The 26,774-nt window shown below is 42.0% G+C and overlaps 1 protein-coding gene across 2 annotated transcripts; it reads right to left on the bottom strand.

Annotated features, from left to right (window-relative positions):
* Window positions 1–578: 578 nt before the first annotated feature.
* Window positions 579–26,774, bottom strand: LOC145403976 (telomerase RNA component interacting RNase-like). Of its 2 annotated transcripts, XM_080275576.1 has the most exons (3): window positions 26,507–26,774; window positions 3,684–3,761; window positions 579–1,311 (listed from the first exon to the last, which is right to left on the bottom strand). In XM_080275576.1, exons 1-3 carry the CDS (start codon window positions 26,726–26,728, stop codon window positions 1,195–1,197), a joined length of 417 nt encoding a protein of 138 aa, XP_080131702.1. In that variant the 5' UTR covers window positions 26,729–26,774; the 3' UTR covers window positions 579–1,194. The 2 variants fall into 2 exon arrangements, with proteins under 2 accessions (XP_080131702.1, XP_080131703.1); XM_080275577.1 differs by lacking the exon at window positions 3,684–3,761.

Raw genomic sequence — 26,774 nt, 5'->3', positions numbered from 1 at the left:
GTGAGTGCCCCTCCCCCCACAAACCGGTGTATACTGTAATTCACCGGGTCGGTCAGGATCACTTGATGGTCGTGATCGTCAGCTTTTTACCCTCCCGGAAGGGAGCTGAGAGCTCATATAGTCCGATCTAAGGGCAAGGCTGTGACCTTCACACACACACACACCCGTCCCCTTGCTCAAGGGGGACAGTAACCACCCACTTCATCAGTGAAACTTTTCGCAACCTGAGCGAGGCGCGAACTCCCGTCCACCAGTTGGCAAGCGAGAACGTTACCACTGCACCAACGAGCGGTGTGTGAGTGTGTGTGTGTGTGTGTGTGTGTGTATATGGCAGACACCCAAAGCAGCACTACATCGAGTGAGTGGATGGTGAGCGCCCCCCCTAACACAAACCGGTATATACTTTGTGTATGTGTGTGTGTGTGTGTGTGTGTGTATATATATATATATATATATATATATATATGTATATATATATATAGTTCATGTTCATGTAAAATGACACTGCCAGGGTTGAAATGGGGATCTTAAGTTTGAAAAGTCAGATACCATCATGTTCTGGTAAGAATAAGCATCAGAACAGTATAAACTTTTGAATATTTCTAAAAGAACAGGAAACTCCCAACTTCTTGGCAGACTGATATCTGCTCAAATGTGTACGCATATCAGGATACATTTATATATGTACCGTATATATAGCAATGCAATGATGTTTATCATCAGTGTGATACTGGGATTTACATACTTATAATTAACATTTCCAATAACTCATTCATTTAGAATACATAGACTACTGGTGTAATTTAATTACATTCAGTTTTATAAATCCTGCAGTATGGAACTTATATTTTAAAATGTAAATACTGAAACCAATATTTAACAGAAGCTAGTGTTTCAAACAGTTAATCAAGCACATACAAACCTTACTGTACTTATAAATAGTTAAGTTCATGCTATAAGTTTTAGCTTGTTTTAGCTTTAAATTCACTTTGCTATATATATATATATATTTTTTTTCACATTCTCACAAGATAACCAGTGCTATAAGTTTCATTCACTTCCAAAGGAAGATAACCCTATCCAACTAACTCATCACAGTTTCCAAGTGCTGTGATGTTCAAGTAGTGTAAGGAATCAGGCAGGTACTAAAGGCTGAAGGAGTAGAGGTGAGATATGGCTCCAAGGAGTGTTGAATCATTTGACCAATGGCCGCCTTTTTCCCTCCTCTTCACACGATTGCTCTTTGTATTTGCGAACTTCGTTCATGTACTGTGACCAAGCATCAGTCTTGCCGCTTTCTGCCGCAGAATCCTGGAAGAATGATAAAGCCATATTGGAAAGTGTATGGATTTTGATTACATATACATATAAATACTGTGAAATGAGGTGACCAGACAATCTTTGCATACTGATGACTTTACAGCTAACACATCAGCAGCAGCAATGTATTCTTGGTACTAAAAATGTTGTCTTAATTTTGTGGTTTTTCATGAGTAAGAAACATCTGCTAATCTAAAATGTAATTAGTAAATAAAACATTGCAAAAAAATTTTCTTGAGGGGAGCATTACAAGAGTATTTTTAAAAGATAAAATTATTATCCTTAAATACTAGAATCTTGTGTTGTACTTTTGAAATGCTGAGATTGTCTGGTGCTTTTATTTCACTGGAAGTATGTGAAAACTCTTTGACATGAGGTGAGTTTGGACAGTTAAAATTTACAGCAACACAATAATCTGCTGCGTACTGATGTAACTCCATGACAATATAATGACCACTATTTCAGGGGATGTAACTCCCTGAATCCTAGTGATGTCCTTTTTAGTTTATCTTTGTTGTTACCAGGTGATTTTACTCATCATGGGAATGACCTCTAGTAATTCATAGGTTTACAGTATTAAGGTTGCACCTAACCCCTTTTGACTGAAAAGTCTATCCTTAGCTGAAGATGGCTTGAACAAAATGAAAAAGACATCCCCAAGCTGAATGGGTTAAAGAAATGAGAGGTTGCACCTTTTAATCCAAGTGCAACACTGCCTTCTGTCCTAACTAATCATACAATTACTGTAGTACAGTACCAACAACATTACTAGCGACCCAATAACTACTAATGCAGGAATGAGTTACCATACTAATGTTCCTCTACAAACCTACACAGCTACAGTAAAAGGAAGGTGAAGCACAGTTCCCTACCAGAAATACTGCATGAAAGATTTTACTCAAGCAATGCAGTTTGTTTCTTTGGCAATCAGTACAATGCAGTATGTTTCTTTGGCAATCAGCTGTGCTTTGTTTTATTCAGCTTTCATGTTCCATGTACCTTCTCTGGTAATGCTTTACATGGTCTTCATATTTTGGCATGCATTTCCCCCCCCCCCCTCTCCTTGTAAGTTCATTTGGTGTCTAGTCACCCTTAGAATGTCCAGAATCACTACATGGTAAGGTTGTTATATAAAATAGGCCTTACACATGTCCAGCAACACCAGTGATAGACAACTTCAGACACAATGTATACATCTCTTAATAGAAAAAGTAGATTTTGGTGTCTGCTGGGTTCTTGGTGACACATACTGATACCTCATTAAATCAAACATCAACTGTACAATATATTTAATGTCTGATCCTTTAGCCTTCAACATAAAACAAACGTTTTGCAAATTCATGAGAAAAAACATACCATAAAACAACATAAAAAATAAACCAGTGACCCCAGCTTACAGCACATTTACATACTTGGTACCTTTCAAAATGTTACAAAAATTAAACTATAGAATTTTCCTATGTCCAGTTCCATTGACTGTCAAGTGATATAATTAACAACTAAAGCTTAGGTTCAGGGGGAGGGGAAAAATAATACGGTATAAAATAATCTACTCATTAACATGAATACAGTAACAAAAATATACAATACTGATAATGAAATAGGAATACCAATAATGACTCAGTTAACCTAATAACATACTGAAAGATATTTTAATACCAGCAAAAAGTCCAACAGATGCACAGGAAGCAGTTTATACCAGAAAGCTAGAAAATGGTGGTTATGGTGGCATCCTACAAAATGCCTGGATATAAAATCAAAGGACTTGTACACAGATGTAATAAAGTACTTAATCTTTACACAGTATTTCGTAAAATTACTATATTAACAGTATATCATAGACTTCAGATACAACTTTTATGGTACAGCTTTTTCTTGGATTATTTAGGCACAGATATCAGACCCAAATGCTGCTTTTCGAAACTAATTACTGCATTTCTGAGATACAATCTGCTAAGGAACCTCAGTATATGTGACAGTCTACATGGTCAGATTTGCTCAAATATACCATCATATTCAGTCTATGGACACTTTCTTCTACCTACTGATGTGGACTTAATTCTTATTATGGTGGTGGCACCCTGCTTTCTTATTAATCACATTCCCTTATTCATGAGGTGGGTAGACCAATAGCACTGCTCACTCTTGTATATCTATGATAGGAGAACAAGTTGCAGTGGGGAATGGAATCCCCAGGTACAATAACATCTATTACTCTAAACAAGGTACAAGGCAGCTTGCAGTGCAAGTGCTTGGTTATGTTCTCACATTCTATATCACTAGAGTTGTATGAAAGATAACTAAGGTGTTGTACAATAAGACACTGTACAAATACTGTACAAGTGCAGCTGTCAGTGGCATACCTTTGGGCCTTCTGGTTCTTTCCTCTGTTTCTTGACCATGCCAGTGGCCAGGATTCTGCCACCCCGCCGCTTGCCCACCTGCGGAGAGACAAGCTCACCTCCATTAGACTGAGCCCATTTTGTTGATAAGACTCACCAGTCCAGGGGGACCTTACTGATGTTTGCCTGAGCCGTGAGGACAGCTGGCCCTCACCGCCACACCGCTACTCTGTGGGAGAGCCAAATTTGGCCGTTGGGCTTTCCTGACTGCATTTTGGCCTAGTGTGGTGCTACTACAGACAGCTGCACGCCACAAGCCCCTTCTCCACCTTCGAGGCATCACCAACACTTGCCATGTTGTTAGGGGCTGAATTCTTAGCTGTATCATTTTTTGTAATCAGTTTAAATAAAATGTTCATTTATGACACATCTTTTTTGGGAAAAAAAAAAAAGTTGTCACCTGATTTTATGCAAAGGGAAGCTAAGAATTCAGGATGATATGAAGGAATAAATCCATTTGAACCAACAAGGATTTAAGAAATGCAAACACATTACTGCATATCAAGAATTAGAAACCAATGCTGTAGTTTGAACTTTAAATTTAGTTGTGTTAATACAAATGGATGTGCAAAATAAGTAATATTTGAATATAAAACTTCTACAGGCACTTCATGATGACAAAGCCATTGTTACCTGCAAAAAATAGAATCTAAGGAGACATGACAAATAATAACAACAGAGAACAATAATACAGTATTGCGTTGTGGAGCACAGGATGGGTGTGAAGCAAGGAGATGATACTCTGGCACTGTCAGAATGCCATTAAACTGTAATTATACTAAAAAGTGCTTACATCAATGGACACATACCGGTATGCTAATGCAATACGTGTTGCCCTACAGCACTTTCAACTTCATTCTGAAATAAGTACTGCACTATGTCATGCACGACATTTTATGACATGAGCATGAAAAGTCCTGAATGAGAACTGTGGAAATAAGACTATCTGAAAGAGGTATGTGGAATGCACAGGTTGGAATGGGTATAAAAGAAATGGAAGATGTGATGTATGGAAGTCCTGATGACTGGGTAGGAGTTCCTACTTAAAAGATATGATCATGTGAGGTGTTTAGTCGAATAATGACAAACATGCCAAATATTTAGAGTCGAGATTTAGGTGGCAAAATACTCATTCACCATTTTTCTATCCAGTGGAAACATTTTCATGACATGTTCGTCTTTACAACATGGTCAAAAGTCCTACATAACAAGATAGATTCTTGTCCCAACTTGCTGCAAGTTGGTACACATAGCCTGTGTCTCTCCTGAGGAAAGTTGCAGTGGAACAAAGATGAACATGCCTGCGAGCACTCCTCCAGGCTGCCAATGAGCGGTGGGTCTCATGATGTCGCAGTCACAGCCAATCAGTGGCCATGTTTAGTGGGTGTGTTGGCTGGTAGGTGTGGCTCGATCCTGCCCTTCCCAGTTTGGTTTACACTATAAGCCACTAAAATGCACTTCTGGTTTGTTACATTATTTTCACCTCGGATTTACAGTGATTTACATCGCAACATAAGTGACTTGCATAGTGATGACGGCCAGGAGGTCCCTGAACATACACGGAAGCGAAAACATGATCCATCTCCTTGGAAACGTGCAGTTGCCATGCAAAAATGAAATGCTGGGGAAGCATATGTGAGTTATAGCACAAAAGAGGAAGTACCAGCTAAGAAAATCGGTCCTCCTTGTAGGTGTGGCTGCTTCAACAACTTGGGGGGCGCAGTAGCACAGTGGTAGCGCGCTGGACTCGTAATCGGGGGATTGCGAGTTCGAGCCTCGCCCAGGCTGCCGTGCTGGGAGTGGTAGCTCGCTCCTGTAACCCTAGCGGGGCTATATAGTCCAATACAGGGCTTAGCTCGGGGGAACTCCATTTCTCCCATTTTTGCTTCAACAACTTGGGCAATGATAAAGTGAGTGATCTATTTACAGCTTTTTGGGTAGTGAGTGATTATAACAGACAAAAGTTACACTGCCAGCCATGTGAAAAGTGTTCCCATGAAGCAGCCTCGTGTCAAGGGCCATAAGTCACGCAAGTCACACACGATTAGTTATTGTGTCATGTATGCCAATGTGACTTACGATGTTTGTCAATCATCATTCCTCACCATACATGGTTTAGGTGAGTGTAGAGTTCGTTCTGTACTCGGCAAAGTGACTAACTGGACCAGTGGAAACTGACAAGCGAGGCACTGGACCTAATCTGGAACAAGTTAGTGATGAACGGAAGGCACTAGACCAATGATATACTGGACTACAGTTAATCCTCACCCCCCCCCCCAGCAAATAAATACATGCAGCACTACTGTACATGGGTTGCCAATTGTCCTTCTCTTCATTTTTGTGGCTAATTTCAAATTATTATTATTTTTTTTTTTTCTCACAGAGGTACTATGGTATGGGGTTAATAACTGAACAGCATTATAACCTGATGTATCATACACTGTACAGGTATTTTGTATTTTATTCTTATATGTCATAAAGTATTTTATCAGCTCTGTTTTTTGAGGCAATGTTTATTGAAACTGGTCTACTGGTTAATCAGTTACCATCCATCCATCCATCATCAAATCCTATGTTGCCCCATGAGGAGCATAGGAGCCCGGACCTAGGCAAGTTGGTCCTGACATGTTAGACGAGAGTGACCTGCCTCACTCATCCCTGAATGGCATTCTGTGAGCAATAAACCCCAACCACCCCTTGGATATAAACCTACACATGCTCAATCCGACTGGAGCGCCTTAATGACCCACTAAAGCACCAGGTGCCATAATCTGGTCATATGGTTACCACCCAGCATAGTAAATGGTTTCCTGGTGTACAGGAAACCATTTGGCTTCTCAGCCAGTGTAGAGTCACCCACAGACAGAAGGAAGAGGAAAGAATGAAGGAAAGACAGCAGAGAGAGTGTGACATCACCCGTAGGCAGAAGGAAGAGGAAAGAATGAAGGAGAGACAGACAAAAGAGGAAGGAAGACAGTGAAGGGCAGACATCCAAAGCAGCACTACATTGGGTGAGTGGATGGTGAGTGCCCCCATCTACAATAATGAAACAAATTTTTAACAGTTTAACTCAAACACTGATTTGGCACGTTCATCGTTATTTAACTAAACGCCTCATTTTTAGTGAGTGGATATGAATAGAAAGGTGAAAAGGATGTATCCAAGGTGGGAAAAGGCATGGAAAGCCAAGAATATGGATGGATATTAAATGTGTGAGAAAGTACCAGTAAGGGACAGTAATTATGAACAAGACATGACAGTGAGGCACACGGATGAAGTACAGTGAGTCCTTGAAATACGAAAACCCGAAGTACCAATTTTCGATGGCAGGAATTCGATTAATATAGGACAAATTCCACAGTATGAAAATATCTGTCTAAATTATAGGAAAATCGATACTCGATATGAAAGGAAATGCAGAGCTACCCCGATTATCCAGACTATGTGATGTGAAGAAGTGCCTGAATAGTCTGAAATCACGAGCAATCTGGCGGAAACAAAACATAAGTACTGTTAGATTGATTTATTTACCGGTAAATGTACAATGAAAGACACAACTATCTTCCCAGTTCAGTCTGAAGAAAATTTACACCAGGCGAAAGACTATGAAAACCCTGTTTCTACTAGTGCGTGTTTCAAATGGTTCGATTTTTGCACGCTATATTCGTCAGACTTTGGGAAGATACTTGTGTCTTTCATTGTACACTTGAAGCAGCAGAAAGACCTTACCAATTCAATTCATAATCCTCCAGCTTGTTTCTGTAATTTTCTGACAACTTTCAATTTGGAATATTACTTTTTCTTGCTGAAAAATTTCCTCCCCATTATTATCGTCACTTTCCCCTACGATCGTTTCCAGCGCTGTGGAAGAAACTCAATGTGCTCAAAGGCGGATATCGTTTCCCAATTTCCCAACTGGAGGTTAGGTTAGGTTAAAATTACTAGGTACAGATAAGCTTGGTGAGGCCAGGTTTAGTTAAACACTTGGAGAAGACCAGTCCTTTCCGCCATTATGTTAACGAAATAAACAAAGAGTTGTCAAACCGGAACAGCTAAAAATGACGGGGAAACAGATTTAATAAGAAACGTTTACTGCATTTACTGACCCAGAAATAATCTGAAAAATATAACAGACTACAGTATTGGGAAGAACTGATTTGGTGAGGTGCTTTTACTGCTTAAAGTAAAATGTACATTTAGCCCCCTCATTGGCTGTGGGTTCAGATATTTGCGTGCTCCCGTGGCCGGCCTTGGGACCATTTTTTCAAAGTTCTAAAATCAGTTTCTTTTTCATACATATGTGAAAAGACTCGTCTAGCACACCTGGCTTTTTTTTTTGTTTTGTTTTTTTAATTGTTTCCCCTAAACCCATTCTGTGATTTGCTATGATTTGTGTAAGAATTAATAAAATTAGGATGCGTGTTACATCAGCATGTATACATCGGCCAAAAACATCTGGGATGAAGTGAACTGTGAATGCCCGACTACTTGAGGTGGTAGAGTAGGGTTGTGTAAACACACCAGTGACCCTCATTCCCTTCCCATAATTGCTCGCAGTTTTTTATGGTTCACCCTAACCCAACATCATTAACACCAGTACAGTAAGACGTTGTTCAGGGCCAGCAGCTATGAAAGCGATAATGGAATACATTATTGTTTGTATCAGTCCTCTCTCTTTCACACATACATATAAGAACAAACAAAAGAATTAGCAGTAAATGTACACTAATTCTAAGGAGCAGAAATAACTGTGCTCAGTCGGTCCAAACTATATTGGGAAGAGTGATACCGAACGAAGAATGTGGAAATGAATGCTAACCTATGAGAACATGTGGGATGAAAGAGTAATTTTTTTCTGATTAGCAAACATTTTTGTTCCATATCATCTCTTAAAATTGTAAGACCCATAATCTTTCGTGTAAGCGTACAGCCTAAAGACCTTACCAATTCAGTTCATATTTCTCTAGTTTGTCTTCTATATTTTTCTGACTATTTTGAGGGTGGTAAATTATGTTCTCTTGCTGAAACTTACTCAAAATTATGGCGCATGTAACATAAGCATGTAAACATCGGCGAATACATCTGGGGTGAAGAGAACACCTGACTGATGGGATGGTAGAGTAGGGTCATGTGGACACACCAGTGACCTTCATTCCCTTCCTGTAATTGTTCGCAGTTTTTTATAATGCCCTAATTCAACATCACTGACACCGAAACAGTGAAGTGTTGTTCAAGGCCGGCAGCTCTGGAGGGGTTAATGGAATACACTACGAAAAATTCAAAATGGGCGTGGTGCATAGCGCCGCACTCACTTGCCGAGAGAAAACGAACTACCCCCTTCCTAGTAAACAAATTTTTGCGCATTTCTCAGTTGAGTCCATGTCCCTCCTCTCCTCACAGCCTCGCTGTACATGAGGATATATTCGCAGCCCTTCACCTTTTCGTATTGTTTCGCCATGCCTCCCAAGCGCCCTGCATCATCTCCAGCATTGGAGGAGCCTGCTGCAAAGAAGCAGCAGCACCATACTCTAATTCTGGAAAGGAAATTGGAAATTATAAGACCCCATGATGAGGGGCAGGGAGTCTCGGAGATTGGGCGTGCTTTAGGCCTTGCTGTTTCCACCATTGGGACTATGACGAAGAAAAAGGAGATGTACAAGAATATGGCCACCTCCTTCTCTACAATTGTATACAGGTATTGCTTACTTCTTAATGGGGGGGGGGGTGAAGTTTAGGTGGGGGTCCGAGGGGGTCCTGGGAGGCATTCCCCTATATATATGTATATTTCAATGGGGAAAATCGTTCCGACATACGAAATTTTGAATTACGAAAGGTTTTTTGGTCCCTATCCCTTTCGTATATCAAGGACTCACTGTATGCATATGCTCATGATGGGTTGAACTATTTTATTAACCTGGTGATGCACAACAACTATCCCATGGTAATCTAGGTCACATTTATTATTATTATTATTTTTTATTTTTTTATTTTCTTAAATCTGCCTATGAGGAATGCCAAGCAGACTTGGGTGATAAGTGACTGTGTGACCCATTTCACAGGCCACTCTGTTGATAGTTCTATGCTTCTGATTTCTCCCTGTTTCTTGGTTCATATACATCTATCTATCTATATATATAAGTAATCCCTGTACTATCCAGACGCCCGCTATCTGGACTCCCCACTTACCGGACATTCTGGGCCTGGGCTTTGGGGGGGGGGGGATCTGACATTTTTTCAACTGTACTTTGAAACTGGTGCACAGCGCCCAACAGCTGTGTTTACACTTGGTGCTTGTTCCTGCCTTCCCCCATCCCTCCCCAGTTACCACTTAACTACCATCCTGACTAGACGCTTATTCAATGGATGCCGGACGTGCTTGTTTTTGTGAATAAACAGTGAATAAACTGCAATACCTCGCCACTAGACCACATGGGAATTTACAGTGTTGTGCGGTGTTATGAAATTAGAATTCAGAGTGCAAAGATTATGTACAGTGGAAACTGGCGGTTGAAACTGGCATAGTGCAATCAAGAACAGAATGTGCAGTGTTAAACAATTATAACTCATAGTACAAAGGATTAAGTGCAGCACAACACTGGATTACTGTACGTGCTTCAAAAGCATTTTCACCACTGCCAGGGCCTTAGAGGAGGTGGGTTAACCTTCGTAACGAACGGCCACGGACATGCTGTAAGTACCCTGTACACTGCTAAATATTTTCCATGCTCACTTCTAATTCCTCATTCTCTGGTTCCTTTTCATTTATTTCATACTTTCTGTCCCTTATTTGTGTGAACAGGGTCTTAAATAGGTGCTATGCATGTCTGGTAGAGTTATGTAGGTGGTTTTCTGAGTTAGGCTGGGTTAGGGTCCATAAGTACCACTCCAGGAGGCAGGGGCCCACTATCCAGATGGACTCACTTTCCAGACATGCCTTTGGCTCTATTACATCGGATAGTGGAGGGATTACTGTATATATATATAAAAGTGAAGCAGGGTTATGATAATATTGATAATGTCACCCAATATTGCTGTGTTATATTCTAAATACTGTATAACCTTAGTCAGTATCTGTAAGCGATGTTAGTGATAAGAGCCTTTGTTTTAACTTTCTCTACTACAACAGGTCTCCTATGCAGACTGAAACTGTCTGGCAATAAGAAAAATTCAGTATAAAAGTGTTCAACATAAAAAAGGGGTTAATATTGCTGATATGAAGCACTCGGCCACCACATAAGTTACAAAATAGATAATCATATTTGTGTGGAGGCACTATTTTAGCTCATTATCTAACATTAGTGCTGAACTGACGTCTTTCTACCCTGATATTAAGAAAACAATATGCACAGTACTGTATTTACTTTGGTCAAAATATAGTTAATGACAATTCATATTTTTCCCTCCTCCTTATATGGTGCAAAATATTATTCCTTGATAGGGCAATACTGGATTGTATGATGGATGGATGGTTTATTAAAAACAATTTTACACTCCACTGGTACTGAAAGTACATCCTTCAAACTTCCCTTTCCACAAGTTTTGGGACATCAGATCCTAGTAGCGATATCTCAAGATGTCATGTAGCAGCTTTATTCTCCTTGTTACACTTCAGCCATCTGGCTACTGTTAATGTAAGCTATGTGGTGACAGCGCTTCTTTTTCTTATAAACTGCAAAGCACAAAATAGACACACAAGAATATAGCAAGAAGAAACTACCGGTATACTGTTTTTGAAAAATTCCCATCAGAACTGTGACAGTGTTGCGAATACTGAAAATATGCTGTCTCAAAAATTATGCCGACCAGAAGTTGTCATTACACACAGTACAATTGAGGGGCCTTATCAGCCTGTACTTGGTGATTCTCTCTCCCTCTATCTCTCTCAGATTTATATCAAATCCATACATGGCAACATCTGCTATGAAAAATAACAATTATGTGAATCTTTTAAAAATGCTTAAGCCACTCATTCCCCAACAGCAGCAAACACATACAGCCAGCTTTCCTACAATGCGCAATCCTAGAACATGGAAGTCATAGAACACGGGAGGCACCTGTTTGTGTTTCAAAATTTTACTATGCAGAAAAGATACACACAACGTGGATTGTCAGGAAATGACATATTGCTAGCGGTGTATCGTCACGGTCCACTGAGCATTTCTTCTCCGTCTCAGCCCGCCCTCTCCCCACGCTGACTGTATTCGTGCTCTGTGTGCCCCCCCCCCCAACCAAAAGGGGTATCACATGGTACCTTGTATGAGGATTGCCAAGGAAATGAGAGTAAATCGGCATGATATCATGGTAAATGTTGACGGTATCCTCAGCAAGCTTGGAATTCATTTGGACGGATTCTTGCCCATCATCAAGGTACAGAACAGTGTCACCAAATAGGCGACTCAAGAGAATATTTCGCGTTTTAGCACTAAACATCTATCACAGGATACTTAACCCTCTTGCACACGATGACTCAAAATGCATCAGAATAGTGTTAGGCTGAAGGGTAACCCGTGACTCGTTTTGAGTCACAATCAGTTGTGGTCTGAAGGGATGTCGAATAGGCAATTTTGAACAAAAATATTCACCAAAAGTCAATCTGGTGCATCACAGGAGAAGATGTCTCTTTCAGGGCCAACACTCTCATACAGCTAGCTTTCTCTCAGCTTCAGTGGAGGGGGGGGGGCATGGTTTTTGTGAATTAAAAAACTATTGGTCATATCGGAATTCTGACAGCACCACATGAAAGCTCATGAAATTTTGCATCTAGACATATGCTTAGCTCTTGCATTGTGCAGGCAAAAGCTTGCACTAGGTTTTGGGCAATTATTTTCACTGTTTAACAATAGTACTCTCACTGCTTTTTGGTACTTTCACAGTACTTTTACTCATCATATTTGTGTGTATTTATTAGCTTATCATGCTGTATAAACATCATGGATGATGGTACACAATTTATACCAATACAGTAATCCCTGTAAGACCCAGACACCCAAGTCCCGGACACCCCAATTCCCAGACATTTTGGGCTCGGGCTTTCGGAAAACAAAAATGGCCAAAAAACATTAAAAAAACATGACATTTTTTTCAACCATATTTTGAACTTGGCACGTGGCGCCAAACAGCTGGGTTTTGCCGTGTGGTTCCACCGACATCCAGCAGGGCAACTCTGCCTCCTCCCCATTTCCTGCCTACCCATTATTGTGAGTGCATGCTTGTTACCATGGCCGTCCACATGCTCGCTTTTGTGGTGCTGCCCTACCTGCTGCAGGCCCTGCTGTTCCTCTGCTGCCTCTTACTTGTGTATGTGACGATGGCCCCGTCGCTCGACAAGAGGAAACGAATGGTTCTGACTCTGAAGAAGAGGGAGATATTGAGAAGGTGGACATGGGATGGTTGACATCCCATATCCTATGAGAATTCAACCTGGCCTGCTCTACCTTATTCGATATCAAGAAATCCCAGGACAAACTCCCCCAGTACACAGCTGACTTCGCATCGAAGACCAAACGCAATGTGCAGAGGATGATTACGTGCTCTCCCAGGTTTGCAGAAGTCGACCGCTCCATGCTGATTTGGTGCTGTCAAGAACATGCTACTGGTGTGCTGGTGCATGATACGGAGTTGAAAGCTGCTGCCGAGAAAGTCGCAAGGCTCCACGACTCCCCAGACTTCAAAGCATCTCAGGGTTGGCTCTTCGCTTTCAAGTTACCCTGGACTTCAAAGCATCTGCAGGTTGGCTCTTCGCTTTCAAGTTACCCCAGACTTCAAAGCATCTGAGGGTTGGCTCTTCGCTTTCAAGTTACGACATGGACTTACCAAACTTAAGGCCCACAGCAAAGCTTTGGACACCAACAAGGATGGAGAAGAGGAGTTTCGGCAGAGGACGAAGGGCTTGATCGATAGGGAGGGCCTCACTCTCGGTCAAGTATACAATGACGAAACTGGTCTATTGCTCGCTGCAAATGAACACCTTAGCAGAGATGGAGAAGCATATACCTGGCCGCAAGCTCTCCAAGCAACGGATATCTGCTTTGTGTTGCGCCAATGCTAACAGCATGCACCGGCTCAGGCTCGTTATTGTTGGCTGCGCAAAGCAGCGTCAGTGCCTTCATGGGTTGATGGATGTCCTTCCTGTTGTGTGGTATCATTCTGTGAAGGCTTGGTTCACAGCCAAGATCTTCAAAGAATGGTTTCAGCAGCACTTCGTCAAGGTCATTCATTATCAGACGAAGACACTGGGAATCCAATGTGACCAGATAAAGGCTTTCCTTCTCTTGAATAATGCATCTGCGCATCTGTCCGACAAGGAGTTGGTGGCTGAGAATGGCCAAATTAGATGCTTGATTTTGCCACCTAATATGACTGCTCTCATCCAACCAATGGACCAAGGAGTGATCGTGGCAATGAAGAGGCTGTACCGTCAGAAGTTCCTGGATGAGGTGATGGTTATTCTTGAGGACAAAGACGAGCACAGGGAGGGACAGGACATGCGAGGCCAGCGGACTGTGGAAAACCTTCGCCGTTACAACCTCAAGTCAGTCATCTACAACTGGGCCAGTGCATGGAGGGAAGTCTCTGTCAAGACTCTGGAAAGTGGTTGGTCTCGTCTGCTTCACGGTGCCGATATGGTGCACGACTTTCTAGGTTTCGACGTGGATGACTTTCATGCACGTCTTTGTGCAGCTGGTGACGAGGTGGATGTGGACGAAGTACATGAGTGGTTGGATGACGAGGGTGATCCTGGGTATCAGGTCATGTCTGATATCGAGATCGCATCTTCAGTTGCAGATGCAAGTGCCCAGCTTGAAGATTCTAACAAGGATGGAGAGGATGATGAAGACTCTTCTCAGCTTACCACTACTCCAGCCATCTCCAAGCTGACTGCGACAGGGAGATGGGGCCTCTGGAACTTGTGGAGGCAGTGCGCATTTTTAGGCAGCACATCATCACTCACCAGAATCGCCATTCCTTACGTCAATCAACCATTGACGCTTTCTTCAGGCCCATATCCCCAAGCTGACTGCGACAGGGAGATGGGGCCTCTGGAACTTGTGGAGGCAGTGTGCATTTTTAGGCAGAACATTATCACTCACCAGAATCGCCATTCCTTACGTCAATCAACCATTGACACTTTCTTCAGGCCCATATCCCCAAGCTCACTGCGACAGGGAGATGGGGCCTCTGGAACTTGTGGAGGCAGTGCGCATTTTTAGGCAGAACATCATCACTCACCAGAATCGCCGTTCCTTAAGTCAATCAACCATCGACACTTTCTTCAGGCCCGTGACCCCTGCTGTGGCCAGCCCTGGCTCCACACCACTGCCTCACCAAGACAGGCCTTCCACCTCCGAGCCACAGCCCAGCACATTGGCCACGGTGGAGTCAACACTGGATGTGAGAGTTTGCAGCTTTCTTCGGAGTCGTCTGCAGTGGGTAGTCCATCACCACGTCCTAGCAGTGCGCCCCCTGGCTGCCTGCAACACCTACGCTCGGACTCTGACAGTGAATAAACAGCAAAAACTCGCCACTAGACCACATGGGAATTTACAGTGTTGTGCAGTATTAAGAACAGAATGTGCAGTGTTAAGAAATTAGAATTTAGAGTGCAAAAGATTAAGTGCAGAGTGCCACCCTGGTGAGTTTCAAGTGCAGAGCAAGTAAGAAAAGAATGTGAAGTTTTAAGAAATTAGAATTCAGAGTGCAAAGGATTAGGTGCAGAGTGCAACACTGGTGAGCTTCAGGTGCAGTGCAAGTAAGAAAAGAATGTGCAGTGTCAAGAAATTAGAATTCAGAGTGCAAAGGATTAAGTGCGGTACAACACTGGATCACTGTACGTGCTTCAGGTGCACCATCGTACTGTCAGAGTGTGAGAGGAGGCATGTTAATCTTCACAATGGCCACAGACATGTTGTAAGCACCCTGTACACTGCGAAATATTTTCCATACTTACCTTTTATTTCTCATTCTCTGGTTCCTTTTCATTTATTTCATGCTTTCTGTCCATTATTTGTGTGAACAGGGTCTTAAATAGGTGCTGTGCATATCTGGCAGGGAGTTACTTAGGTAGTTTTCAGAGTTAGGCTGTAAGTACCTGTCCAAGAGGCATTTTCCCAAGTCCCAGACATGCCTTTGGCTCTACAGTATTAGCTATGTCGGGTCTTGGAGGGATTACTGTATAACCAATTTCTGAGGCAAATGAAATCCATGGGCATGTTTTCCTTTGAGCGAGGTTCCAGCCTGCCCTTGCGGCATTTTCTCTGATCATGTCACACAAACTTACAGAAAACTTACAGTGCATGAAGGGGTTAATATATTTAAATAAGTACAGTATTATTAATTATGAAAGCCTTAGAGTAAATATTTCATGCACTGAAGAAAACTATGATTAGGTCAAAAAAATAATGTATTTACATTTGAGGACTCAGTCGAGTTGGCTGCCAGACACACCACGTGAGGCGAACACAACACAGAAGAGCAGTACCTCTGTACAGTACAATGGCTTCTGCTCAGATCTCCTGGACCAGGGCTGTTGAATTTGCCTTCATTGAAAAATTGAGGTAATTTGAACCGACAGGGTCCCTGGACAATTTCGTCTGTTTGTATACAATGCTGCTTCTCCTCCTCCTCTGTCGTGTCAGCGATTGCATATACCGCCAAAGCCTGATTGACAACATCTTGCATTCAAGGTGAAGAATACTGCGGTGTTTGTATGTTTATTAAATAGGTGAATGTCCTGAAAAACTCGTGAAAATGACCCAAAATGGTGAACTTGAAGCTGGCTTGGGTCCCATGAAACCCTTTAACATGTAAGCATATGGTTCCTATGACGCACGGTCCTACTGAGTGGTGCTGTCTGGGTACATATTCCCGTGGTATTGGAGAGGGCACTGTACTGATACAGCACGGTACTTGTTCTCTCATAATATGACAAGTAGTACCAGTAAACTACATGTCTTACATGTTGCCAATGCCACATTCAATGAAAAGGTTGCCCCGACACTATATCTGTCCCTACCATCTTTAAAGTATAATATATATATATATATATATATATATATATATATAAAGTAATCCCTCTAATATCCAAACGCCCAATATCCAAACATCCCCACTAACCGGACATAATCGTCCCGGGATCCAATATTCCCAAAATGGTCCGAAAACCGCAAAAAATTAGAAAAAAACACGAATTTTTCCCGCCCGTAATTTGAACTTGGCGCGCGGGACAGCTTTGTTGTGGCGCGTCATTCCTCCGACGTCCGCTAGAGCGCCCCTGCATCCTCCCCACTTTCCGCCTGTCTCTCGTCGCGAGTGAACGCTCGTCATCATGGCTGCCCACGTGCTCGCTTTTGTGGTGGTATCTTATCTGCTGCAGGCATTCCTGCTGCTCTTGTGCCTCTTATTATTGTGTGTGATGATGGCCCCACCGCCTGAGAAGAGGAAGAGAGTGGTGTTGACTCTGGAGAAGAAACGGGAGATATTGGAGAAAGTAGATGCGGGGTGGTCTTTTTCCCGCATCCTCCGCGAGTTCAACCTGGCCCGATCTACTTTGTTCGATATCAAGAGATCCTGAGACAAACTCATACAGTACACGGCTGACTTCTCGTCGACAAGCACACGCAACATGGAGAGGAAGGTGACGTTTACTCCCAAGTTTGCTGAAGTCGACTGCTCCACGTTGATTTGGTACTGACAGCAACGTGCTGCTGGTGTGATGGTACGTGGTACGGAGCTGAAGGCTGCTGCTGAGAAGTTCGCCAGGCTTCACGATGCCCTAGACTTCAAGGCATCCGAGGGTTGGCTCTTCGCGTTCAAGTTACGGCATGGCCTTACCAACCGTAAAGCTCACGGCGAAGCTTTGGACGCTAACAAGGATGGAGTTGACAAGTTTCGGTACAAGGTGAAGGGCTTGATCGACAGGGAGGGCCTCACTCTAAGTCAAGTCTACAATGCTGACGAAACTGGTTTATTCTATCACTCTTTGCCAACGAACACTCTAGCCGAGGAGACGGAGAAGCGTGTACCTGGCCACAAGCTCTCCAAGCAACGGATATCTGCTTTGTGTTGTGCCAATGCTAACAGCATGCACCGGCTTAAGCCCGTTATTGTTGGCCGTGCAAAGCAGCCTCGGTGTCTTCGTGGGGTGATGGATGTCCTTCCTGTCATCTGGTACCATTCTTTGAAGGCATGGTTTACAGCCCATATCTTCAAAGACTGGTTCCACCGCCACTTCGTCAAGGAGGTCATACATTACCAGACAAAGACACTGGGAATCCCGCGCGACCAGGTAATGGCCCTCCTTCTCCTCAACAATGCACCTGCCACCCATGTGACAAGGACTTGGTGGCTGAGAATGGCCGGATTAGGTGCATGTTTCTGCCACCTAATACGACTGCTCTCATCCAACCAATGGACCACGAAGTGATCGTGGCAACAAAGCACCTATACTGAAGGAAGTTCCTGGACGAGGTGATGGTTGTTCTCGAGGATGAGGACGAGCGCAGGGAGGGACGGGACACGCGAGGCCAGCGGACTTTGGAAAACCTTCGCCGCTACAACATCAAGTCTGCAATCTACAACTGGGCCAGTGCATGGAAGGAAGTCCCTGTCAAGACTCTAGAAAATGGTTGGTCTAGTCTGCTTCTCGGAACGGATGTGAAATACAATTTCCTAGGTTTTGACGTGGATGACTTCCATGCACGTCTACGTATGCGTGGCGACAATGTTGATGTGGATGATGTGCGTGAGTGGTTGGATGACGACAAGGGCGATCCTGGGTATCAGACATTGTCTGATATCGAGATCGCATCTTCAGTTGCAGGTGTCAGTACCCAGCTTGATTCCGACAAGGACAGCGATGATGATGTGGACTCCTCTCAGCATGACACTACTCCAGCCATCCCCAAGCTGAGCACACTCCGGGAACACCTAGAGTTCGTTCTCGACTACCTGGAACACCCGGACTGCGACAGGGAGATGGGGCCCTTGGGACTTGTGGAGGAACTGCGTGTTTTCAGGCAGCACATCATCAATCGTCACAATCGTCGTTCCTTGCGTCAATCAACGATTGACAGTTTTTTCAGGCCCGTGACCCCCGCTGTGCCCAGCCCTGGCTCCATTCCGTTGCCTCCCCAAGACAGGCCCTCATGCTCCGAGCCACAGCCCAGCACATCAGCCACGTTGGAGTCACCGCTCGACGGGAGTTTGCGTCTATCTTTAGAGTCGTCTGCAGTGGGTACACCATCACCACGACCCAGCGACGCACCCCTAGGTCACCTGCCAGTGATACTCTCAGACTCTGACAGTGATTAAACAGAAGAACTTCTTCACTAGACCACACGGGAATTTACAGTGTTGTGCAGTGAAAAAAACAGTGCGTTGTGTTAAGGATTTACAGTTGTGAGTGAAAAGACAATTTTTGAACTAAATTTAACGTAAATAGACTTGTTTGTTTTTGCTTTAGAAAATGGTTAGAAGAGTGGGAAAAGTTAAAGTGCAGAGTGCAACACTTAGTAAGTTACAATGGAGCATAAGTTAGACAAGAGTGCGCACTGTGAAGAGAACGGACTTCTGAGTGCGATTGACTAAGTTCAGTGCAAGACTTTATGAACAGTGTACTGCAAGTGCTTCAGGAAATCCTTCTTACTCTCAGAGTCCGAGAGGAGGCGGTAATTCATCGAGATGGCCATGGACTTGCTGTAAGTAGGCAAAATGTTTCATACTGTACTTTTTTCCATACTATACTTACCTCAAACACCTCATTTCACTCTTTAATGTCCTTTATTGGTGTGAATAGGGTGTTAGGAGCTATGCATGTGCAGTAGGAAGGTGTTTTTCTGAGTTAGGCTAGGTTAGGGTCCATAAGTACCAGTCCAGGAGCCAGGGACTTGTAAGTACCCAGAGTGTTGGATATTGTATGAACCTACCTCAAAAACCTCATTTTATGATTCTTTTGCTTTTATTTCAGTCTTTTATGTCCCTTATTGGTGTGATTTGGGTCTTAAATAGGTGCTATGCATGTCCAGAGGGAGTTGTATAGGTGTTTCTCTGAGTTAGGGTCCATAAGTACAAGTCCATAAGCTGGGGCCCAATATCCGGACCTGCCTATGGCTCTATTACGTCGGATATTGGAAGGATTACTGTATATATATATATATATATATATATATATATATATATATATATATATGAGGCGTCTAGAACCACAGGGGCATCCCTGCCAATGTACTGGTTTTGAGTTAGGTAGGGGAGAGAACAGGCTTAACCCTCTTCTCTGTGATAGCACTGGTTGCCATACAAGATTCGGCCTTCTGGACAGTGGTAGAAGGGCTCAAAGTCACGTGGTTTTGTCCAAGCTGCCGGGCGAGCAAATTAGAGCAGGCAGGCATCTAAGCCACACAGCCCAAACCAATCAGCATTCTCGCTCTCTGCCACTCCCCCAGAGCAGCCAATCAGCAAGTGTGTGGCACGCCTGGTGTGTCGGCGAGGCTTCCCTCCCGTGTTCACTGAGGTGTATAATTATTACGTATTGGATTTTTACCCCATTTATCGTGGATTATTGGTGACAAGATGAGCTGTTGTTATTGGGGTTGAAGGGGGGGTGACAAGATGAGTTCATCACATAGTTACAGTGAAGAGGTGGTGCCTATAACCTCTCATAAGCGTCAGAAGTGTGTGGAGAAGTGGAAAAAGGTAGAAAGGAAGAGGAAAAAAAGGTGGTGAGGGGAGACAGCAGGAGGGGGCGTGGCACCGAGGAAGCAGAGTTGGATGTCGATCTAGATGACGACCACACCATTTAACCCCCCACTGCCCCTTCTCAATTTGCTTAAGCACTACACTTTTTTTTTTTTTTTTAGTGTTATTATTTCAATCTATTATGGTAGAGGAAAAATAATAACTGCATTGATTTCAGTTTTAGTTGTCAAAAACGTGAAATTACAGTAATAATTATTCGTTTATTAATATTAAGTGAACTGGAATCTTCAGTTAATAAAGTTTTGTACATTAATACATTCATTGATGTTTTTTCTGCTATGTTTTTAAATCTATACAATATGTTATTATGCCCACTTATAAATTGGGGGTTTGGTTTACTGCATATTTTGTGGTTACAGTTATTATTAGTTTTTTTTTTTTTTTTTTTTTTTTTTTTTTTTTTTTGCATGTACAGCATAGGCGCTGATGATCTTTTTGATGTATAAAAGGTTTGTTTATTGCCATCTGGTTATGACGTTGCCATAAACACAACTTTAAAGCGTCATAACTCAAAAGTACATTTTGGCGCCAGTGCCCCTTTGGTTCTAGACACCTCATATATATATATATATATATATATATATATATATATATATATATATTTTATCCATTTCACACCTAAATCTCATTTTTAAATCAAAGTTCCCAGACAAGATTCTAATCACTTATTCATCCTTATTTCCATGTTTGCTGAAAGCTGTTGTAAGAGTAATGGCTTGCAGCCATAAAGGTTCTGCCAGTCACTACCCAATACTGATTTGGTTGTACTGTATATTCTAAGTGGAACTGGAGATTTTGCAACACCTCTTCCACTGCCACTGATTCTGCTTATTACACCTTGGTATCTTCTTGTAAGTCATTGATGGAAACTATTGTCATTTTTAAAGCAAACACCATAGAATGCATGTCAGAGTGTAATAAGCAAAATAAACTGCAAAGGTACAAGGTTTCCTATGCCACCCCAAATACGGTCTGGTGTAGAAAACCACACATTTGCATGCAGTCAGCGTCCTTTCCACCTCCAGGCTAGTTATGCTGCCCCTGAGAATACCATTAATCCCTTCATGCTGTTTTTTTTTTTACATTGTCCCTGAGAATACCATTAATTCCTTCACTTTTTTCTTTCTTCTTCTTCTTAGCAAGTTTATGATGCTCAGGATAAGCTTTTCATATTGGAGAGGTTACTGATACCTAACCTTCATTAACCGTTTCACTATGAAAGGTTTGCCTTAAACAATCTCATGAAAAAGAGAGAGAGAGAGAGAGATTAAGCTCTGCAATCAGTTTTCTGTCATGAAGTGATTGCCTGAATGTGATAACTATGGTAATGAAAATTGTGGTGAAGTACCTAATGTTAATGGTTCCCTGCAACTAAATGACTACATTGCCGGGTATCAGTTTTAAAATGGCATTTAAACTTTAACCGTGTGTGACAACTCTGATAAATTTTAGAAACCAGAGCTACCATTCTAGACAGGTCAGCCAATAGGGTAAAGTTTTATTGGAGAGATTAATTATACACGATAAAATGTCAGTTCCAATGGAAATCAAAACTTCATAAAAAAAACAAAGGGACAGAGCTGAACATGCTTGAACCCATACACTTCAGTGGGGTTTCAGTCAGTGCTAATTCTCACTAAAAATTTGGATTACCAGCCCAAGTACCACTGAAATTTGCTACTTCAAAAATCTTTTAAAAAATAAATACCGGTAAAAGAAACTACTAGCAGGTAGTTCAAATCTCACAGTATGGTTTTAAAAGTACAGCAGAGTCCTGCCATAAATACAGTAATGCAAAGATCAGTACTGTACAGGTACTCAGAACATTTTGGCAAAAGTGTTATTAGGTGGTAGATGGAGGCAACCACCATCTACTCACTTCATGCAGTGCTGTATACTTCTTCCTTCACCTTTATCTTTCATTTTCTGTGTCTGCTCTCTTCTCTTCCTATTTCTTCCATCTTTCCCGTCACTTTTTCATAATCTTCTTTCCTTTTCAAGTGGCTTTACACTGAGTGACAAGCCAAATGGTTTCATGTTAGCCAGGGAACCATTTACAATGCTGGGTGGTAACCATATAGCACACAGGTGTTTCCTACATGTCAACATGTGGGATGGTGGAGGGTTAGTGCCACTCTCCGTAAAACTCAAACATCCATCCCTTATGGGATTATGGTGTCCGGCAATAGATAGATAGATAGGTATATTATTGTACAGAATAGCACCTCCAGAATTACTACATTTTTGCTATATGGATATTATATTCTGTAATATTATCCTACTCATGAGGCCTTACTGATCTGCTTATATGTATTTCATTGTACTGTAAAATGCTTTACTCCCCTCCTTCCCATAAGATTTCAGAGGAGGCACAGGTGTTTTGGTTCAGGAGATAAAGGGTGCCATGTTCTTCCACAGCATTAAGAAGTATGATCTATATTATATACTGACTTTAACATAATGTATATACAGCACCACAGCCACCACTATTCCTCATTTAACACACTTTCGCTCAACAAGTTCCTCACCACAAAGCTCTTAATTAACACCCATACAAATTTACACATAAATACTGTACCGGTACTTCATAACTGTGGCTAATTTTTAGCTTTGAACCAAACTTATGCTGGGAAAAGTAACAGGCCTGCATAATTTTACCAATAATTCTAAGCAAATTTTTTTCTAAAAACATCCCAGGGAAATTAACCTTTTTTAGAGATACGGTACAGTAAACCTCGATATAACGAACCCCAGTAATGCAAATTTTGGATATTACAAATGGCCAAATCGCAACCGAACTTCCCCTGGATTTTGTAAACAATAGTCGCTAAATGAGGAGGAAGTTCAGGAATTAGCCCACAGTGACAACAGCATCCCTTCTTGGCAAAGTAAGTGTACTGTAACAGTACTACACTATACTGTATTCTTATTACAGGTATTGTGTTTATACATACAACTACATACAGTATTGTATTTCAGGGCTCTTGTTTGGTGGGCCACTGCTTGCAAATGCGAGTATTTTTTCCCTTCGGCGAACAAATTTTTCATGCAAGTCGCCTTTTGGTGAGGAGAAAATACATCCACTTCAAAACTCAGTAAACTACAAAATAAGTAAATCTCAAGCACATTGTGATCGATTATTAAGTCTTTCCTTTTTTTGTCACTGTCAATGTTTAAAACCTCATTATATGATTCTAATAATCACAATGTGTAAATAAATATACATATTTATTGCTCGTAAAATATTTTGCCTCGTAGTCAGTTTGACTACTAAAAATTTATTTGGCTTGTAAATCTGAAACCTTAGGAGCCAAATAGCTCGCATCCATCGGCAGTTAGCAAGAGCCCTGTATTTACATGTACAACTTCATAAACCGTTGAATTCTCCATGTAAACTTCATAGAGTCTGTTTATGTTTGAGCACATAGGACCAAACCACTCCCCTTATATAGCGAACTGAGTTTGGCAATCCATCGGATATACCGACCCAACGTATATAGCAAACTTTTGGATATAGCGACCCATCCCTCCCCCTAATTAGTTCGTTATATCGAGGGTTTACTGTAGTATTAATTAAACTAGCATCTTTACAGAGGGTCAGAATGGCAGCCTCCATATTTACTGGGAATTATTTAGAAATCACTTACTCTGAACAATAATCATTAAAAAATCTGTTCTGGCATTTAACCAACCTACCTCCATGACACCTAACCCTGTCTGTGAAGGACATGGAGAAATGGTGTTCTACAAGTAAGATGACAACATATCCAATGTAAACAAACCCAGATATTCTCTATCCATCTATTGCCAGACGCCTCAATCCCGTTTGGGGTGGCCACAAACAAACTGCCTCCAAGTTGCCCTGTCCCCCGCCATTTCACTGCCCTGCTCCCAACTTACACCCCCCTCTCTCATATACCTCTCCACCCCATCCCTCCATCTCATCCTCGGCCTCCCCCTCCCTCTTTCCACCTCCATCTCACTCACATACACTCTCTTTGTCAGTCTTTCACCCTCCATCCTCTCCACATGGCCAAACCACCTCCGTGTGTTCCTCATAACGCTTCCTATCACATCCACATCCACACCACAACGCTCCTTTATATCCTCATTCGTCAGCCTGTCTCTCCATGTGACTCCACAGGCTCCTCTTAAATAACTCATTTCCACTGCTCTCACTCTTGACTTGTGTCCTTCCAACAACGTCCAAGCTTCACTACCGTATGTTAGAGTTGGTATCACAATACTGTCATGTAGTAACTTTTTCACTTCCATGCTCACTTCCCTGTTTCTTATCACTGCTTTCAAAGAACCAGCAACCTTTCTTCCCTGCTGTACCCTTTCACACACTTCACCCTCCAAACCTCCATCCTTACTCATCACACTACCCAAGTACTTAAACGTACTCACATTTTCCAATTCCTCACCATCCAACCTCGCTGTACATTCACTGACTTCACCTCTCTCAAAGACCATCACTTTACTCTTCCCTACATTCACCTTTAGATTCCATTTCTTACACACACTCCCAAACTCATCCATCAAGCCTTGCAGCTCCCCTTTGTCTTCACTCAACAACACAGTATCATCTGCAAACAACAGTACAGGGAGTTTCCAAACACTATCCTCTCTCACCAGGGCCACTCCAACATCCACTACCCTACCTTGTACTCTTTTATTACCCCATCCTGTACAGATTGAACAACCATGGAGATATGACACATCCCTGTTTCAACCCAACTTTCAAAGAGAACAATTCACTTAGTTCACCATCCACACGCACTGCAGCCTTCACACCATCGTACATACTCTTCACAGCATTCCACAACTTCCCATCTTCTCCATATATTCTTAACACTTTCCACAATCCTTGTCTATCCACCCTGTCATATGCTTTCTCCAAATCCATGAAAGCCGCATACAACTTCTTTCCCTTCTCTAGAAACTTTTCCACTAAAGATCTAAGAATGAATAACTGATCTACACAACCTCTTCCCTTCCTAAAGCCTCCCTGTTCTTCTCCAACTAATTTCTCTGTTCTTTCTCTAACTCTGTCAATAAGTATCCTACCATACACTTTTCCTATTATACTAAGAAGACAAATGCCCCTATGATTACCACACACCTCTTTTTCCCCTTTTCCTTTGTACAAGGGAATAATTATACCTGACTTCCAATCCTCCGGGACTCTACCTTCCTCCCAGGCCAATCTGCACATCTTCCACATCCATTCTACTACTATCTCTTCCCCATGCTTCAGCATTTCACCACACACTCCATCAATCCCTGGGGCTTTCCCTGATTTAACTTTCTTCATTGCTTCCACAACTTCTATCCTACTGATTTCTTCCTGTCTTCTCACCTCCCTCCTTCTCCCAGATATTCTAAGGGAATTAAAACTGCTCTCTGGGGTACATTTATAGAAGAGTAGTCACTCCGAATTATAGGCTCTATAATTCAGGCCTAGTGGTTTTCTTGTGGCATTAGTTGGATGTAATGGTAAAATAAAAAATACTGTACCATAATTTCTAAATTCTGTACAGTACACTATACCGGCAGTTATAATGACCAAAACTAGAATTCTGGCCAATAGTTCCACTGCTACTTAGATGGCCTTCTAGGTCTACACAGACATGAAATTTTTTCAAAAGTACTATACAGCTGCACCTAGATCATTCAAATTCTTAGTAAGAGAACTGACAAACCAAGACTACCTGAAGCAGTTAGGTTAAGCACTGGTACTAGATGCTCATTCAGCACTGCAAAACTAAATTGTAAAGATTCTATGCCAGTAACTTAAATGTCTACAACAAAAATATCAAAACAATATGATTCAATAACTGCTTGCAAAGAATGTTGGTGCAGCATTTTTAAGCTGGAGAATCAATTTATCTGGTTACAATTAGGCAACAGAAACATCGGTACACGGTAAATCATATCAAACCAAATGGCGTGTAAAATATAAAATTTTCTGTGGACCAATTACGCAATAAGTAGCATAATGAAATGCTGCTATCTTAGCCTGGCCTTACAAAACTTAAAGTCGACTTCTTCTGTTGCTCCTCGGTAGCAGATTTCCCTTCCTCTGGAGTCGGTTCCTCTTTCTTCTTTTGGTCCTCTTGCATCTTCTTGAACATCTCCATGAAGGAACCGTCATTTCTAAATATATTCGGTGTCTGTTGCTTTGTGTCATCTTGACTATTTGAATCTTCCTTGTCAGAACTCGAATAGTGATTGTTACTACCGTCCGCCATGTTTACAACTGACCACTGGCTTTAACTGGGCTGTTGGCTCTGTCAG

Source organism: Coenobita brevimanus, chromosome 62 (assembly GCF_032717465.1).
Source record: "Coenobita brevimanus isolate Jiangsu-jjx chromosome 62, ASM3271746v2, whole genome shotgun sequence".
NCBI lineage: Eukaryota > Metazoa > Arthropoda > Malacostraca > Decapoda > Coenobitidae > Coenobita > Coenobita brevimanus.
This window is presented reverse-complemented; position numbering and strand designations above follow the sequence as displayed.

Coding starts and splice junctions, on each gene's coding strand:
- LOC145403976 (XM_080275576.1), bottom strand. CDS start 26,728: ATGGCGGACGGTAGTAACAATCACTATTCGAGTTCTGACAAGGAAGAT. Junction 3,762..26,506: donor AGAAGTCGACTTTAAGTTTT/GTAAGGCCAGGC, acceptor GTCTCTCCGCAG/GTGGGCAAGCGGCGGGGTGG. Junction 1,312..3,683: donor AAGAACCAGAAGGCCCAAAG/GTATGCCACTGA, acceptor TCATTCTTCCAG/GATTCTGCGGCAGAAAGCGG.